Source organism: Trichomonas vaginalis, chromosome II (assembly GCF_026262505.1).
Source record: "Trichomonas vaginalis G3 chromosome II, whole genome shotgun sequence".
Classification (NCBI taxonomy): Eukaryota; Parabasalia; order Trichomonadida; family Trichomonadidae; genus Trichomonas; species Trichomonas vaginalis.
The window spans coordinates 13,208,601-13,224,904 of NC_067204.1; the positions used below are offsets into that span (position 1 = coordinate 13,208,601).

The 16,304-nt window shown below is 32.3% G+C and overlaps 4 protein-coding genes and 2 pseudogenes across 6 annotated transcripts, besides 2 other annotated features; 5 read left to right on the forward strand and 1 right to left on the reverse strand.

Moving 5' to 3' along the window:
• Positions 1-175: part of a mobile genetic element that runs on past the window's edge.
• Positions 176-6,743: 6,568 nt separating this feature from the next.
• TVAGG3_0537690 (attachment subunit-related family) lies at positions 6,744-7,832 on the reverse strand (the record flags this gene model as incomplete). Its single annotated transcript, XM_001299106.2, has 1 exon — positions 6,744-7,832. One exon carries the CDS (start codon positions 7,830-7,832, stop codon positions 6,744-6,746), a length of 1,089 nt encoding a protein of 362 aa, XP_001299107.1.
• A 473-nt stretch (positions 7,833-8,305) lies between these two features.
• TVAGG3_0537700 (protein of unknown function, DUF4106 family) lies at positions 8,306-8,730 on the forward strand (the record flags this gene model as incomplete). The annotated part of the gene is made up of 1 exon (XM_051237795.1): positions 8,306-8,730. A coding segment is annotated over one exon (425 nt), but the record flags the coding sequence as incomplete, so codon positions are not given.
• Positions 8,731-8,788: 58 nt separating this feature from the next.
• TVAGG3_0537710 lies at positions 8,789-9,281 on the forward strand (annotated as a pseudogene). The gene has a single exon. A coding segment is annotated over exon 1 (493 nt).
• Positions 9,282-10,669: 1,388 nt separating this feature from the next.
• Positions 10,670-16,304: part of a mobile genetic element that runs on past the window's edge.
• Positions 11,381-11,728, forward strand: TVAGG3_0537730 (protein of unknown function, DUF4106 family; the record flags this gene model as incomplete). Its single annotated transcript, XM_051237796.1, has 1 exon — positions 11,381-11,728. One exon carries the CDS (start codon positions 11,381-11,383, stop codon positions 11,726-11,728), a length of 348 nt encoding a protein of 115 aa, XP_051095620.1.
• TVAGG3_0537740 (protein of unknown function, DUF4106 family) lies at positions 13,745-14,278 on the forward strand (the record flags this gene model as incomplete). Its single annotated transcript, XM_051237797.1, has 1 exon — positions 13,745-14,278. One exon carries the CDS (start codon positions 13,745-13,747, stop codon positions 14,276-14,278), a length of 534 nt encoding a protein of 177 aa, XP_051095621.1.
• On the forward strand, positions 15,111-16,153 carry TVAGG3_0537750 (annotated as a pseudogene). The gene has a single exon. A coding segment is annotated over exon 1 (1,043 nt).

The window sequence follows — 16,304 nt, forward strand, 5'->3', positions numbered from 1 at the left end:
TTACAGTAGTGAAGTCGTTTGTGAAAACGTTAGTGAGGTGAAGTGGTTGGCGGCTTTGTAAATATTTAAGGTTAAGTTAGTGTTGTCGTTTGTGTTGTAAAATATACGTTAACGGTTTCGTAAAGTGTCAAATTCACATATCAAGTGTAAGGAGGCGCGCAGTGCCACAGTACACTTGATATGTATATTAATTTACTTTCGTCCGAGACTTACATTTCAAGTCAGACTTACTTTCGTCCGAGATTTACATTTCAAGTCCAAGGAAAAGAGACTATTGATGACTTACTTTCCATCGATGGTGCACAACAGCAGGGAGGGGATTGGTGGGTTTGGGGAAATTCGCTGAGGCACTAGTGTCCGGATTGTTCGTCAAATAGGTTTCCTTTCCTATAAAGAAATGACACTTTTTTGGCGGCTTATTGACTCAGAAAAATTTGAGAGTTAACGAATAATTTTGGCGCCAAAAATAATTTCTCTTAATTTATTAAATTTAATATACGCACATCCATAAGTTATGCTATTTTTTCTATTTATTTGTTCTAAAATTCTAAATATTTTTTTTCATAACATAAAATATGATGTCTAGTCTCATTTACATAACAACATGCCTTAGAATAGGTTTTTTATTCTTTTTGTCACTTTAAATTAAGAATAAAAAGATAATTTAAATTGAATATTTGCGATTATTCTCACTAATGCTGCTTCCTCTTTTATTAGGTAGACAACAAAAAGTTAGCCTTGGACTCCCATATCAGATTTTTGATTGGTTGCGTATATAATGAGCTGGGATTGATAGACGAAAACCCAGTGAGAAAATTTTTGACGCCCATAATCATACTTATGAAACATGTATTATCATAAATTATTTTGTTTTTGTGATCCATGTTATTAGCTTATATTTTTATATCAAAGATAAACTTTTGAAAATACAGCCAGAAATCTAGAAATTACTTGAGAAAGAGTGAACAATCGATAAACAAAATCTTAAAATATATTCACACCCATTAGACAAACTATCATTTTTATCAATTACTTTTATTTTTAAGACAATTAATTCTCAATGACTTTTCCAAACTGGTTGTCATTTTTATGGACGACAATAAAACATCCTCAGTTTTATTCAGATATCTGAAAATAAGTAACAAATAGTTCTTTATCTTTTTATATTTCTATTCTTTTAAGGAATCTCTTACGTTGATCTGTTTTTATTCATATTTTTACAAAATAAATAAAAATGTAATACTTCAAAATATTTGAAATAGAAAGTTATCAATGCAATTCAGAGGAAATCATTAATCAGTGTATATTAAATTCAAATAAAAAAGTTGTAATTTGACAACATTTAAAAAATAAAAATTAACATTTTGTAAATGAATATTTAAAAGTAATAAAATTTAGCGAACAATCTTTTTCAGAATTTATTTTGTAAACATGTTATTTTATTTTGTGTTATTACACATTTTACATCATATTTTAATTTCAATGGATTAGATATATTATGGGCTTACTGTTTTCTTTTATTAAATTCGTTTTTATTTGTTCCAAACGATGATTTATCAACAGTTGCATTTTCTCTCAGTCATTTATTGGAGGTTCATTTGGCATTTTTTGTAAATATAGATATACATGGATATGTTATTCTTATGATACATGTTTATTCATATTTTATTTTTGTTTTTGCCAGCCATTTAAGGCTCCGGTCCTACGTAGGATGAGTATCTAATAAGGAGTAAAAATATACCAATATATATATATATAATGATAATTCTACTGCTATGGATTTTGGTACGTCAAATTTAAATAACGTCACTTTTTAAAAAATCAAGTTTAAGGTTTAAATTCAATTTAAAAAAATCGGTTTGCTTAAACATATTGGAAAGGATTTTTTTTTGGTAATTTCTTTTGGAAATCAATACCTTATAACTTGTACTATTTTACTATATTACCCTATAATTCCTGGGTTGTCAATTTTTTGGGGCCTATGGAGAAATTTACTTTATCAATAGCGCACCATAGATTCGAATCCAGAGCCTATAATTCTAGAAGTAGATGAAGGTACCCTAGAATAACTATGTGGTGTAGTTTTTATTGCTATTTAAGATATCACATAAAATATATTAATCAAATAATAAAAATTTCAATAAAATTAAATAATTGTTATTTTTATATAGAGTAGATATTATTTCTATATTTAGATCGAAAAAATAAATAATTCTGAAGTACTAGTAATATTCATCCATGATGATTTATTTTTCAATATTATACAATAAGAAATATATTTATAAGTTTTTTTTTGAAAAATGTTTAAAATTGAGAGATCAAAATTTCGATTTGTGAAAAGAAATCATAAATCAAATATGTCCTAATTTTTGTTTTTATTAGGGTATACATGTTTTATACTCGAAGTACGGTATGTTGTTTTTTTATTCAATAATTAAAAACTTGCATACAGGTCGTAAGGTGTTGGAATATCGTACACAGAGGTTACGCACATGTCTAGGGCAACTATTTGTTATGAATGAGTGTATTTTAAAAGATTTGAAATATCATAAGATTGATCCAAAATGGCATTATAATAAATGTTTTTATCCAATGTTAATTATATTTTAAATAAAGTAATGCAAAATTAATGACTTTTGAAAATTGAGAGAGAGAACAAAAAATAGAGTTTTTAAAAAACTAAATGTTGAAATAGTTTGAGATATCAATAAAATTAACAGTGAAAAATATTAATCAGAATAAATACAAAAATTGGGTATCTTATTGAAAAAATATGTGAAAAAGAGTGAAGATCAACCGAAATTTTATATTAATATAAAGGATGTAAAAGAAATGTGAACGTAAATAAATATAAATTAAAAGATATAATTAAAATTTTTAATAAAGTTGAATCAAAGACAACAATTGATAGACAATTGTTGTCTTTGTGTACAACATTCACTTGAATTATAAACAATAACAAGTGTTTGTTGTTCACTGAGCAACTTTGAGAAGAATCATTTGTGATTCTTGTCAAAGTTGAATCAAAGACAACAATTGATAGACAATTGTTGTCTTTGTGTACAACATTCACTTGAATTATAAACAATAACAAGTGTTTGTTGTTCACTGAGCAACTTTGAGAAGAATCATTTGTGATTCTTGTCAAAGTTGAATCAAAGACAACAATTGATAGACAATTGTTGTCTTTGTGTACAACATTCACTTGAATTATAAACAATAACAAGTGTTTGTTGTTCACTGAGCAACTTTGAGAAGAATCATTTGTGATTCTTGTCAAAGTTGAATCAAAGACAACAATTGATAGACAATTGTTGTCTTTGTGTACAACATTCACTTGAATTATAAACAATAACAAGTGTTTGTTGTTCACTGAGCAACTTTGAGAAGAATCATTTGTGATTCTTGTCAAAGTTGAATCAAAGACAACAATTGATAGACAATTGTTGTCTTTGTGTACAACATTCACTTGAATTATAAACAATAACAAGTGTTTGTTGTTCACTGAGCAACTTTGAGAAGAATCATTTGTGATTCTTGTCAAAGTTGAATCAAAGACAACAATTGATAGACAATTGTTGTCTTTGTGTACAACATTCACTTGAATTATAAACAATAACAAGTGTTTGTTGTTCACTGAGCAACTTTGAGAAGAATCATTTGTGATTCTTGTCAAAGTTGAATCAAAGACAACAATTGATAGACAATTGTTGTCTTTGTGTACAACATTCACTTGAATTATAAACAATAACAAGTGTTTGTTGTTCACTGAGCAACTTTGAGAAGAATCATTTGTGATTCTTGTCAAAGTTGAATCAAAGACAACAATTGATAGACAATTGTTGTCTTTGTGTACAACATTCACTTGAATTATAAACAATAACAAGTGTTTGTTGTTCACTGAGCAACTTTGAGAAGAATCATTTGTGATTCTTGTCAAAGTTGAATCAAATTTTTATTTATTTCATGTATTTCTTTTTTAATATCGATATTCCTATTATTATTCTACCGTTTATTAATAAAAATATTTCTTGCAAAACCTTAAAAATAAAATTTTGGATTCTTCCTTCTCATATACTGTACCCTTAGTTCTTTATTTTTAAAAATCTTATTTGGCGGTTACTCTCAATTTTCTCAATTTTCTGAGCAATGAATTTACTTTTTTATATCAAATTTTAATGAATATCAAATCTTATAAACAAGATGTTGAAAATATTGATATTGGTGATTGTGTCTCCAAGATACCATTTCCTGTTGACAAAATAGATGCATTTGACGAAAATATCCTTGTTTTTACCCGGATTGTTATTTATTACGACTTTAAAATTTTAGCATTAGAATCCGATGATACATATCTATGTTATTTTCAATGGCAAAACAAATCAACACATAATAAACAAAAGAAAATAGGTACATTATTGTATTCTTTAATGAATAACGAAATTTCACTAGTAGACTTTATAATGCAAGATCAACAGTTCTCTCTTAACCGTTACATATGGTGGTGTCTAGACCAAAGCGTTCCAGAATTCTTCAATCAGATACTTTTCATTGTTTTTACGCATTTCGATCAAGATTTTATCTTTTATAGCGGTCTTTTTTCAAATATTATTGATAATTATAATGATTACAATTCTAGCAAGAAAAATTTTTTCGTTCAGATAATTTGCTATTGTATCTTAAATTTCGAATTTTCACAGAACGATCAACAAATAATGTACCACTTTTTATTGGAGGAAGGACTACTTGAATCATTTAATAATAACAGTCTAAGATTTAAAATTGATTTATTGTTGGCTCTTGAAAAATGCTATTGCATATTCGGAAAGTATGATTTTATGCATGACAAAATTGAATTAATAGATTTATCATATGAGAGCCAATTATTCGAAGAAAATTGCCCAAATTTCTTAGAATACTTGATTGAATTAACAGATGAGGATGGTTCATAGAAGTTTATATGAGGATTTACTTTGAATAAATATAATTTTAATGAATTAAAAATTAATTTTATATATTTGGCTATTGTTATTATTTTTAGAGTATATGAGTTGGGGCAAAGTGAAACAAATTTTTGACATAAAAGAAAGTCTTTGAAGAGAGTTAAAGAGAAATTTTTAAAAGATTAAAAAAATAGCATATATAAAATTTAAGGATTTGATATGGTAAGGAGATATTATTTGTGACTGTCTCACAGAATGAGACGTTTCTCTACAATCTTCTTATTCCACATTAATTTTCTTCTCAAATCAAGTTTTTATAGTATACTAATTTTTATTATGAATATACTATAGAGGCATTACATACAAACACACCTATTCATCACAAAAATTCACCTAATCTTCCAATCTGTATGTTTTATCAATTGTTATCATTTCATATAATAACAATTTATATGTTTGACTAATCTAATTTCATATTTTCCTATTAAATACTAATTTACACAAAAATGGTTTTATCAAATCTTTATGAAGTTATTAAATTCCAGATTATATTGCTTGCTTTGCAAGCTAACTATAATATAGTGTGATAGCCTTATTGAACTTTGATCAAATACTCCTTCGTCCGTTAAAAATTAAGATGCGTTTAAAAAATCGGAAAAAATTCTTTTGTTTTATTTTTAATTTTTCAACCGATAAAACTTTTTAGAAAAACTCCAAATTCCAAGAAATGCTTAGATTCAATATGAAGAACATATTCATACAGTCATTTCGTTTCAAATTTCAATTTTCAAATCGAACAAAGCTGCAAATTTGAATACTTTACAAAATTTTGAAACGTCTTTCCCGAATGAATATTGAGTTTCAAGCCGGACAAGCTATAGCAAAACTGATCCTTATGACCCACTCTATCATTTTGGTTTTTTTGCAAAACGTGGGTAAACACCCATCTCATAACACATTTTTTGCAAAATTAGGTAAAATCTGTGTAAATGCTCAGATACATGTGGCCAATAATATTTGAATACTGACAGGTCCGGATATTAGGTTTAAATAGCTGATTTAATTCGAAATATGAAAAAAGAGGAAATCTCAATGTAATATAGTAAATTAAGAATCAGTATGAATGGTTATATGATTTTGATAAAAGAAAACTGAATGAAATAGAACAAAATTTGAATCTCAGAATTTAAAAGTAAATAGAGAAGAAAAAGTGGCTTTAGGGGTTTTATGATAGGTATTGTCGGGTATTAGAAGTGAACGTGTTGAAAAGAGATATTTAATTAATATGAGACAAAATTAAAACACGAAAAGTGCATAATGCACTCTTGTCGGTCGAAGTTCCGCAATCGTATTCTAATTGCGGAAGGTTGTCTCATTCTGGAAGACATTGTCTATGCAAGTCTCCCAGAATGACACATTCATACACAATCTTCTTCTGATTGTGTATCTTTTGTCAACAAAGTGCAACAGTGCACTGTTATTGTGTGCTATGTGTCATTGTGGGTGACATTGTCTATGCAAGTCTCCCAGAATGACACATTCATACACAATCTTCAATTCTTGTTTTAATTTTGTCTCATATTAACTGAATATCTCTCTTCAACATATTTACTTCTAATACCCGACAATACCTTATCATAAAACCTCCTTTAAATCCACTTTTTCTTCTTTCATTACTTTCAAATTCTAAGATTCAAATTTAGGTCAGGTGAGTGGGGCTTCCAGGCGCGTTGCGCCCTCTAGCCCATAAGAAATTTTTGTTTAGATTAAAATTAAAATTTTTATTCTGAAATGTTTGCTTTAATGTTTTTTACGGATGGAAATGAACTGGATATCGTCTGAGTCTTCGCTTGTTTCCTCCTCCTCTTCTTCTTCGTCCGAATTGTCTTCATCTTCACAATAACCAGATAAGAAGATGGTTATTGGGGTTTGTTCTGGTTTTTTGAGAAGCATTTTGGCTGTGCCAGTAAAAACGAACTCAAGATTTTGATAGAATTGTCTGCTTGAGTGAGTGAATTTGCATACTGTAAGTGGCATTGCAACTCGGTTTGCTTGAACAGATATTATTGAAACTTCTTCTCCATCTGGTATCCGTTCAGGAATCTCTAAAGCGGCTGTTGTTATAATATGCATATTGTTTTCGTAATGCAATTTTGGATATATTTCGAATGGATGTGCAGCTACACCAGCTGGAGCAACAATGGAAAGATTCCAGGAGAAAGAACCGCGTTTGTTTTCATCTTCTTTCCAATTGTAAGTTAAAGGATAAGGACGAAAGTCGTTGAGTGTTTCATATAGCTGTTCTCTTAAGTTTGGTTCACAGCAAATAATGAACTCATCAATTGCTTGAAGAGATATCATAGTTGAAACATAAGGCAAATTCGACAAGAAAAAGTCAACCATTACTGTCGGGTTTTGAACTTTGTTTTCTAATGTTTCGACTGGTTTTATTATACTTTTGAAATATCTATCATAGTCATTGTTGTCTGTTAAGGACAAATTGTTTGGATAAGCTGCAATGAGTCTTCTATATCTTGCTTCTGTTGTTGAGAATGAGAAGACACCTTCTGGTTCTGTAGGAGTGTAAGTTTTTAGTTGAACTTTGCGTCTGTTTGGTGTCTGATTTGAGTCTGATTGGACTGAAACAACTTGAGCTTCTGTAGTTTGTTGTGTTATTGTTTGTTCTGAAGGTTGCTCTGATGTTTGTTCGACTTCTGCAGTTTCTTTTGGTTGAATTTGAGCTTCAATTTGTGTCTGATTGGAGTCTGATTGGACTGAAACCTGTGTAACCTCTTTGGACATACTAGTAAAGTATGAGGATATAAGTGTTTGACCTTTAAAGAGCTTTTGTAAAGAATTGTCAGTCATGCTACTACTGTGGTCTTGCATTAGACAAAAATGAACTGACCAGAAGTTTGTGGAAAATGAATATTGAATAAAAACCGTTTTCGTCAACGGAGACCCCCTCTATTTTTTTATTTTATTTAATAGTTACCGTTGGAAAAACGGTTTATCTCAAATATTGAATGAACTATAAACGTTTTTTGTTTTCTATATATACTTTTTTGTCCAACGGTAAAACTTTTTACACAACGGTTTTTGAGAGTCGTCGCCGTTGACTTTTTTGTAGAGCACTCAAAATAGTATAACTTTGTCCGGACAAGTAAGGGTCTATCGTCGCTACAGGAAAAGTTACAGGCGTTCCAAAGAAGTATACTTTGAGAAGCCTTTTTCCCCTTATAGAATGAGATAAGACGGTTATTTTACAAAACTGACAACACTTTGACCGAGTAGTTTTTTTTTGCTGAACAAAAAGTGTCATATAAACATCTGTCAAAAACCGCTTTTTAACTTCACTTAAAATGCCACGTAAGCTACGTAAGAATATACGTAAGAGGAAGGGAGCATTGAAACATCCAATAGTAAAACTGACACCACAACAACAGTTGCAACAACAAATGATGAATGACCCCACTATGTTGCAACAAATGTCAAGCAACCCTATGCTTTTAAACCGAGTTATTGGTGCACAGAGTGGAGGTTTAAGAGCGGCACTTTTAGCGAAAATGGCAGGCTATGGTGGAGCTGCAGACGGAACAGCTTATAACCCTCAAAGTCAAATGAATTTGAGTTCACTCAAAAATCAAATAACAGATGTCAAAAAGTCAAACATAGACATACAGAAACAAATAAGTGAAAACGAAAAGAAACTAGAATATGACAGACACACAAAGAAACTCAATGAGTTAAACGTAGAGAAAAAGAAGAAAGAAGAACAACTGAAAGAACTAAGTACAGAGGAATATGCGAAAAAAGTGTCAGAAAAAGCAGCAGAAGTAGCAAAAATGGAACAAGATGTTATAAATTTGAAAAACCATACTACTCAATATAAAGTACTGAAAGATGAAGAGATAAAACAAAAAGCCTGAAGACATATATGGATAGCGATGAGTATAAAAAAGAAGTTGAAGCAAATGTAAAGGCAGAAAAACTTTTACAGTTGCAAAACCAAACCGTACAGTATGAAAACTTAGCACAAGAAAGTAAAAATAACGACGCAGCCATGCAAAAGGCAATGAAAAGCGCAGATATTATAAAAGCTAATAATGACTGGTTAGATGCCCAAGCCAACGCTAAAGCAGCCCAACTTATAGGGTCAATAAGGACAAAAATACAAGCGGATGAAGACAGTTCAAATGAAGCTTTAATGAATGCTGACTTTAAGAATGCCTTCGAAGCTCTTCATAGTAAGGTGAAACTAGTGAACGACTTCTCATCTGGAAAGAAACTGAAGTCTGAAGGTTTCGACAAAGAGTTAAGAGAAGTAGCACAAAATATGACGAAAATAACAGATGCAGCAACGAGACAGGCAGTTCAAAGTGCCTATGACGCCGTTAGAGCAACTGTTGTGGAAAGTCAAGAAAAAGAGTTACAACAGACCAAAACAGACCTAGTAAATGCTTTCTTAAGAACGAAAAGTCAGGTAGGACATTATGCTGCAGATGGAACATATGTGCCAGCTGGTTGGAACTTATATACCACCAAACCCTCCAAGAGAAGCACCTGCACCAGGACTACCTAAAACATTTACATCGTCACATGGACACAGACACAGGCATGCACCACAACAACAACCAACACAACAACCAACAGTTCAAAATCCAGCACCACAACAACAACCAAAACCAACAGTTCAAAATCCAGCACAGCAACCAACAGTTCAAAACCCTGCACAGCAACCAACAGTTCAAAATCCAGCACCACAAACCAAAACCAGCACAACAACCACCTCCACAACCAGCACAGCAACCAACAGTTCAAAACCCTGCACAACAACAACCACAAACAGAGCAAGGACATAAAAGAAGTAGAGAAAAAGGAAACCAAGAATTCTTAAAAATGCTTAAGGAAGATTATGGTTACCCAGATACTCTTGACTTTAGTGACAGATATAAAGAAGCTATTAGAAAGTTCAAGGAAGGAAATACTGACCCGAACCTATTTAGCTTTATGGTTCAGCATCAAATCGGATATAATCTCAAACCTGGAAAATACAAGCTCGCTAAGGGATATGATTTAATAGCATATCATCCAAATGACATGAATGAATTTACTCCGAGATATTTGATGTCAGAGCTAAATGATAATTCAACTCTCTTCATGAAACGCGTAAAAAATAGAGACGGAACGAAAGAAGAAAGGTTTATGAGTCCGGATGACTTAGATAGGGAACTTGTTAAAAACGGTCTCGGAATATATGAAATGCCAGCAGATGAGGTACAAGAAACTCACAGGAAGAAGTTCAGATACAACCAGACATGGAAGAAATAGTTCAGCAACAACAGCTAGAAGAGCCTGAAGGAAACGAACAAGTCCCTCCTTTGGAAACTAACTTCACAGAACTAGATGAAGATTTGGAACAGCCGAAAAATCTTGACCCTCAACAAGAGTATGAGGTGAATATGGAATCTTTCCAAGAGTCTAAGAAAAATTCGGCTGACATAGTAGAAGAATATCGAAAAATGTTCACCGACATACAAAAGACTCCAACATCAGATGAAAATATTCAGCATAGAATGGAAGTACTGAAAGAAAATGTACGCAAATACAATAATCCTTTTTACTTACGACCATATAACGTTCAATCTTTGGCTGAACTCGGTGAAAATAAAAGGTTAAATTTCAACAAAACATATAGAAATGAAACATTGTTTAAAGTTCATTCAGAACCTAACCAATATGGAAACAAACCTACTTTTGTTTCTGCAGACTATGGAACTACAATGAGATGGGGTCATAAAGCTAATCCGGATAGGTGGTTCATAAACTTACAACCTCAATTCCAAGAAGTTGTAGACGCAATGGAAGTGAATGGTGAACCAGATATAACGGGTATTTTCAGCGCGGCTTTAATGCCATTGAAAGATATGAAAGATGCAGATATTTTGGACCAGTATGAAATGAACATGGCTGAGGGAAATATAACACCTGACGTTCTAGAACATTTATCTCAAAGAACTACACAGAACCATAGAGATGGTATATTTGGTGAAGAGTTTAGAAAGAAAGTTAGGGAGAGAGAAGGAAGAGAACCTATTGTACATGACCTTGCAAACGAAAGTTTGCAAAATGTCATAAAAACTTACTTTGCAGACAATGAACTGAGAAGGGATGAATATTTAAGAAAACTCAAATGGACAGTACCAAATGAAATGTTAGTATTGAAAAACATGTTCCTTGACAAAATAAAACCAACTACAGAAATAAATGACGCAAGACTGAAACGTTGGGTAAAAGCTTTCCCATTCACAAAAGATATTATTGGTTACATGGAAAGAAAACCAGAATGGCTACAAAAACATATATTTGGAAACGAGCTTATTCCATATGGACAAGCTCTGTTTGAAGAGCTTGAACCGGAAACTCAGGAAAGAGTCATGCAAACAATAAGCGAAGACTCAAATACAAACTATGACAAAATCTTTCTAGGATATAGGTTACCTGAGATGGGCGACCAGAGCCCAAAGGCAAAAAGGACATGGGAAATTTACAACATACTAGGTGAACATGAGGCAAAGATGCAACAACTTGAAGCAGAGGGCAAGTTACCAAAAGCGACACCAAAGAAGAAGAGAAGAGTAGAACAAAGTGAAAGTAGTGAAGAAGTAACTTCATCTAGTGAAAGTAGTGGCAATGAAGGAAAAAGAAGAGTTAAAGATTCAGTTAAAAACTCAGTCAGGAAGAAAGTAAAGCTTGGTCCGAGTGGGTTCTATTATGACATATAAATCCAACTATTCTATATTTTTACCCATATGAAATGTACGCCGCTCAGAATATAACGCCAACAGTTTTGGATGCCATGAACGGAAATGTTTCCGAATGGTATAACGAATGCGACAATGCCATTAGAAGGTCAGAAATAGTTCCTGGAACTTACGAATATACAACTGCTGTTTCTTATGGAAACGTAGGTGAGTTTGGAGAAGGTTCTTCAACAACAGTAGATATTGCTTGCGACAGGTTTCATATTATTTCTATTGACAACTCATTCTTATACGTGGAACAAGACATTGAAATAAAACCTTCTGCCAAGTTGTCTGACAAGAAAGGTTGCAATGGAATTTTCTATGTCGGATACCAATATGCTCCAGAAGTTTTCATGGGATATAAGATATATTCTAACTCTGACTTAGTTCAAACAGTAACATGGGCAAACTATGAATGGTTCGCTTTGAGAAACTCAGTACAACCACAAGCTAGAGAACAAACAGACCAGTATGCAATATTGAGAAAATAAGAAGACTTGACCCTAACGTTCCAGGAGTTTATGTTAACCTTTCTGGACAAACTGCAGCAGCAGTAACCAAAGTAAAACTGAAACTTAGAGTTCCTTTGTCATCTTTCCTCATCTTCAGGTTTTTAAGATACTTGCCAAACTGGGCAGGAAAAATTTCTATGAACTTACTCCAAGCAAAAATAACTTAGTCATTGCACCAACACAAGACCCATTCACTATTACAGACGTAAAGGGAACAAATCAAACGTCATTCGCCGAATTTTGCAAAGACAAAGTTGACTTAGACTTTGGTTTCTCAAACTTCAACAATGAAGTAAACTATTATTTCAATGCTGCTGGAACTGCTTGGGACCCAGTTAAGTTCACATGCGAAAGTTTGAATGCAAGAGAATAGAAAGCAGACTTGCAGTCTATATGTTGGACCCAGATATTTCAAATGCTTTAGCTGCCAAATATATTGCAGTTCCACTTATGTTCCCTATACACCAAATATCTGTCAAAGACTTTGCAGGTGAAGTTGGAAACCAAAATCCAGGAGCCGCAGGTGCAAGAACAGATATTGCTTTAACAACTGCAATGAAACATGCAGATACTATGTTTGTACTGTTCAGACGAACTATAAATGACTATTCTTGTTTCTACAACCCTGGTATTAAATATCATATAAACATAGATGGCAAATATTATCCAAGAGAAGAATATTCTACAGTTGAGGATATGAGGTCATACAACTTGACATTAGATGCTATGAACTTTAACAACAACTTCACAACAACCATTAACCCTGAAATGCAAAGTTCTATTATGCCATATGTGAAAGTATGGACTCATACAGGAGGTCAAAAAACTCAATATACAAATGGAGACCGTTCAAACTTTTGGCTTGGCATTCCATTTGCTGACTCAGAAGACTTTATGGGTGGTATTTCAACTGTTGGTACAGTTCAAATACAATATACTGGTGACAGAGACGGTCCAGATGAATTGAGAGCAAAGAAGTTTACAAAACCAATAGCACTTTTCACGGAAGATGCTCTTTTGAAGATTCGTTCGATGAAACCTGCTGGGGCTCCTCAGATTGGCATAACGACAGCTTCCATCGAGCAGATTTTGGCAGCAGGTCAGTAAGTTGTTCTTGAACTGACTTCTCTCCGTCAAATATTGACAGTACGCCAGTTTTGACATAATATTGTATTATAAACTTTCCTTTAGTAATATCTGTAAGTTTTGAAGTTATATTTTTGTCTGCTTCAAGAACTTTCACCATTTCAGTTATACCAACTTTCTTTGCTTTATGAAAATATTTAGGTTCAGCAAAGACTGCTATTCTATAACATTTTCCATTGTTTGTGTAAAGAACTATTCTGTCAATGTATTTGTATTGTTTGTGAGTATAAACTTTGTTCTGCTTCAATTCAATAAGATATCCGAATACGTCCATCTTTTTATTCTAAGTAAAATGTCATTTCCGAAAAATAGAAGCGTAAGTGTTTCAAAAGGTTTAATGGCGGTGGCAGATGTGAAGTTAAATTCACCAACTCAAACAAACAGTCAAAGTGTTGTTGTCAATGTCAAAGACAGAGATGTTGAAGTGGGGAAACCATACGAAGACGAAGATGGTATAACAATTGTTCCTGTAAAAGAACCAACATATCCTGAAGTTAACAGAGACTTAAGTTCTGTTGCAGATATTCGAAACGACTACCAACAACTGAAAGACAAACTTCAAACTCAGGAGAAGATTTGTCAAGCTTTAAGTATAATGTTAAACTTGGTCGAACACAACCCTGTAAAAGTGAACTCATATGTCATTGCACCTCATGAAGTTTTGAAAGAACTATTGAAACTTTTGACAGAGGCAGACGATATAAACATCAAAGAAATAGAACCCGACATTAGTTGCTGTGGTGTTTCATATAATGTCATTGACAAGATATACGTTATGAAAGGAGGTGAAACGTTGAACTTAAAATATAGTTTCCCAGACGTTATAAAAATATTTGACGACCACAACATTTCATTAAAATTTATTTGCTAAGTAAATGGCAGAAGACATAATGGTTTATACTATTACGACTAAAAACCCTGAGTCATATAATTCTATAACAACAAACTTACAAAGTCCTCAAGGACGATATTGTAAACTAACCTTAAACACAATGACGACTAAAGCCTGTTTTGCTCTTTTGACACCAGAAGACTTTATTGTTGTGAATGGTAAAAAATACTCCTTTGAAGATACTTACTCAGATATACCACCAACAGGTTTTGTTGACTTATTTAATACTTTAAGTACGGGTGTAACATGTGCTGCAACTAGAGCAGGTTTCATTATGTTTGGATGTCCGACTGAGTTTACTATAAACGATATGAGCTATAATACAAAACTTATTTCTGGTTTTTACTACCAACAGTTTCCTATAACAGGAAAAGGTGTCATACAAGGAATGTCTATTCCATTGACATTAAGCACACCAATCTTATATATTGTTTCAAACTTAGGTTCAAAGTGTTATTCGAATGTCGACAGAAACTATTATGACCAAAAGATACTTATGCGTATAAACAATACTTTCTCTGCTGGTTTGCCTATTGTTCATTCGAATGCAGAATTTTCAACCTTAGTGAACTCAAACACTTTGGCAAGTATAACGTTGACATTAGTTGACGCAAACTTTGTTCCTGTAAAACTTTTATGTCCTATGTATTTGTCAATGACGGCAGAAAGTTTCGAATTGGAAGATGCAACTGGTGAAAGTATTGTATTACAAGAACAACTTCAACAACAAATAGCTCAAGAACAACAAATGCAACAAATGGAACAACAAAGTCAAGAATAAAAAAATAATATTTTTTTTATTTTTATAAAAATGTACAGAATAGATGTTTCAGATTTTTATGACTTCCAAGCATTCAGAAATATGTGTCCATTTAGAGACTATAACAAAGCAGTCGAGAATTTGAAACGTTTAGTCATTTATGTTGACTCTGCCCCAGAATGTTATGTCATGAAAGAATGGGATGTTGTCTTTAACAAACCAAGAGCAACAATAGTGTCTGAACAAGAATGTAGACAGAAACTTAAGAAAATAAAAGTTGTACAAGTTGGAATGAAGATGTTAGATGCTTGGGATATCTTATTGTCAAAGTTAGAAGATTTTTCAGTTCGAGGTATAAAGTTTATACACCTTCTCCAAACTTCTATTCTATCTTCACTGGATATAAATACGAACAAGTAGAATGGAAAGAAGTATTATAGAAGCTTGGTTAGACCATGTCAAAGAAATTATATGCAATGGAAACGAAAGAGTCTATGAGTATATCTTATGTTGGTTTGCAAATATCTTACAACATCCAAGTGCTAAAAATGAAACTGCTCTCATTATAATTGGAAAACAAGGAACAGGTAAGAACACATTCTTTACAGATATCTTATGCAAACTGTTAGAAGGTTATTCGAATCCGAATATGACAAACTTAGAAAACATCTGTGGCAAGTTTAACTCCTCAATAGAGAATATGAAACTTATAGTTTGCAATGAACTTCAAAGTATAGATACAACAAAAGTTTTGAACTCAGATGCTTTGAAGAGTCTTATAACAGACAAAGTTGGAGTTGTTGAAAGAAAGTATAAAGACCAAAGAGTTTGTGAAAATGTTGCAAACTTCATTATGGTTTCAAACAATGCTGTTCCGATGAAGTTAGAAAGTTCTGACAGAAGATATGTAGTTGTCAGAACGTCAGATTCTCATATGCAAGATACAGAATATTTTGACGACTTAGCAGAAACTTTGACATCTGACTTTTACAACCACTTGTTCTCATATTTCATGACATTAGATATTTCTAAGTTCAATCCAAGACAAATTCCACATACCGAAGAGAGACAAACATTGTTAGAAGCAAACAAGAGTGTATATGAACTGTTCATAGAAGAAAGCGACTTTGTGTTTAGATGAAAAGTCTTTATATGATGAATATAAACAATATTGTCAAGAATATGGTTATATGGCAGCTTCTAAACGTACATTCTTGGCAAATGTCAAAAGTCTTTTAGACGTAC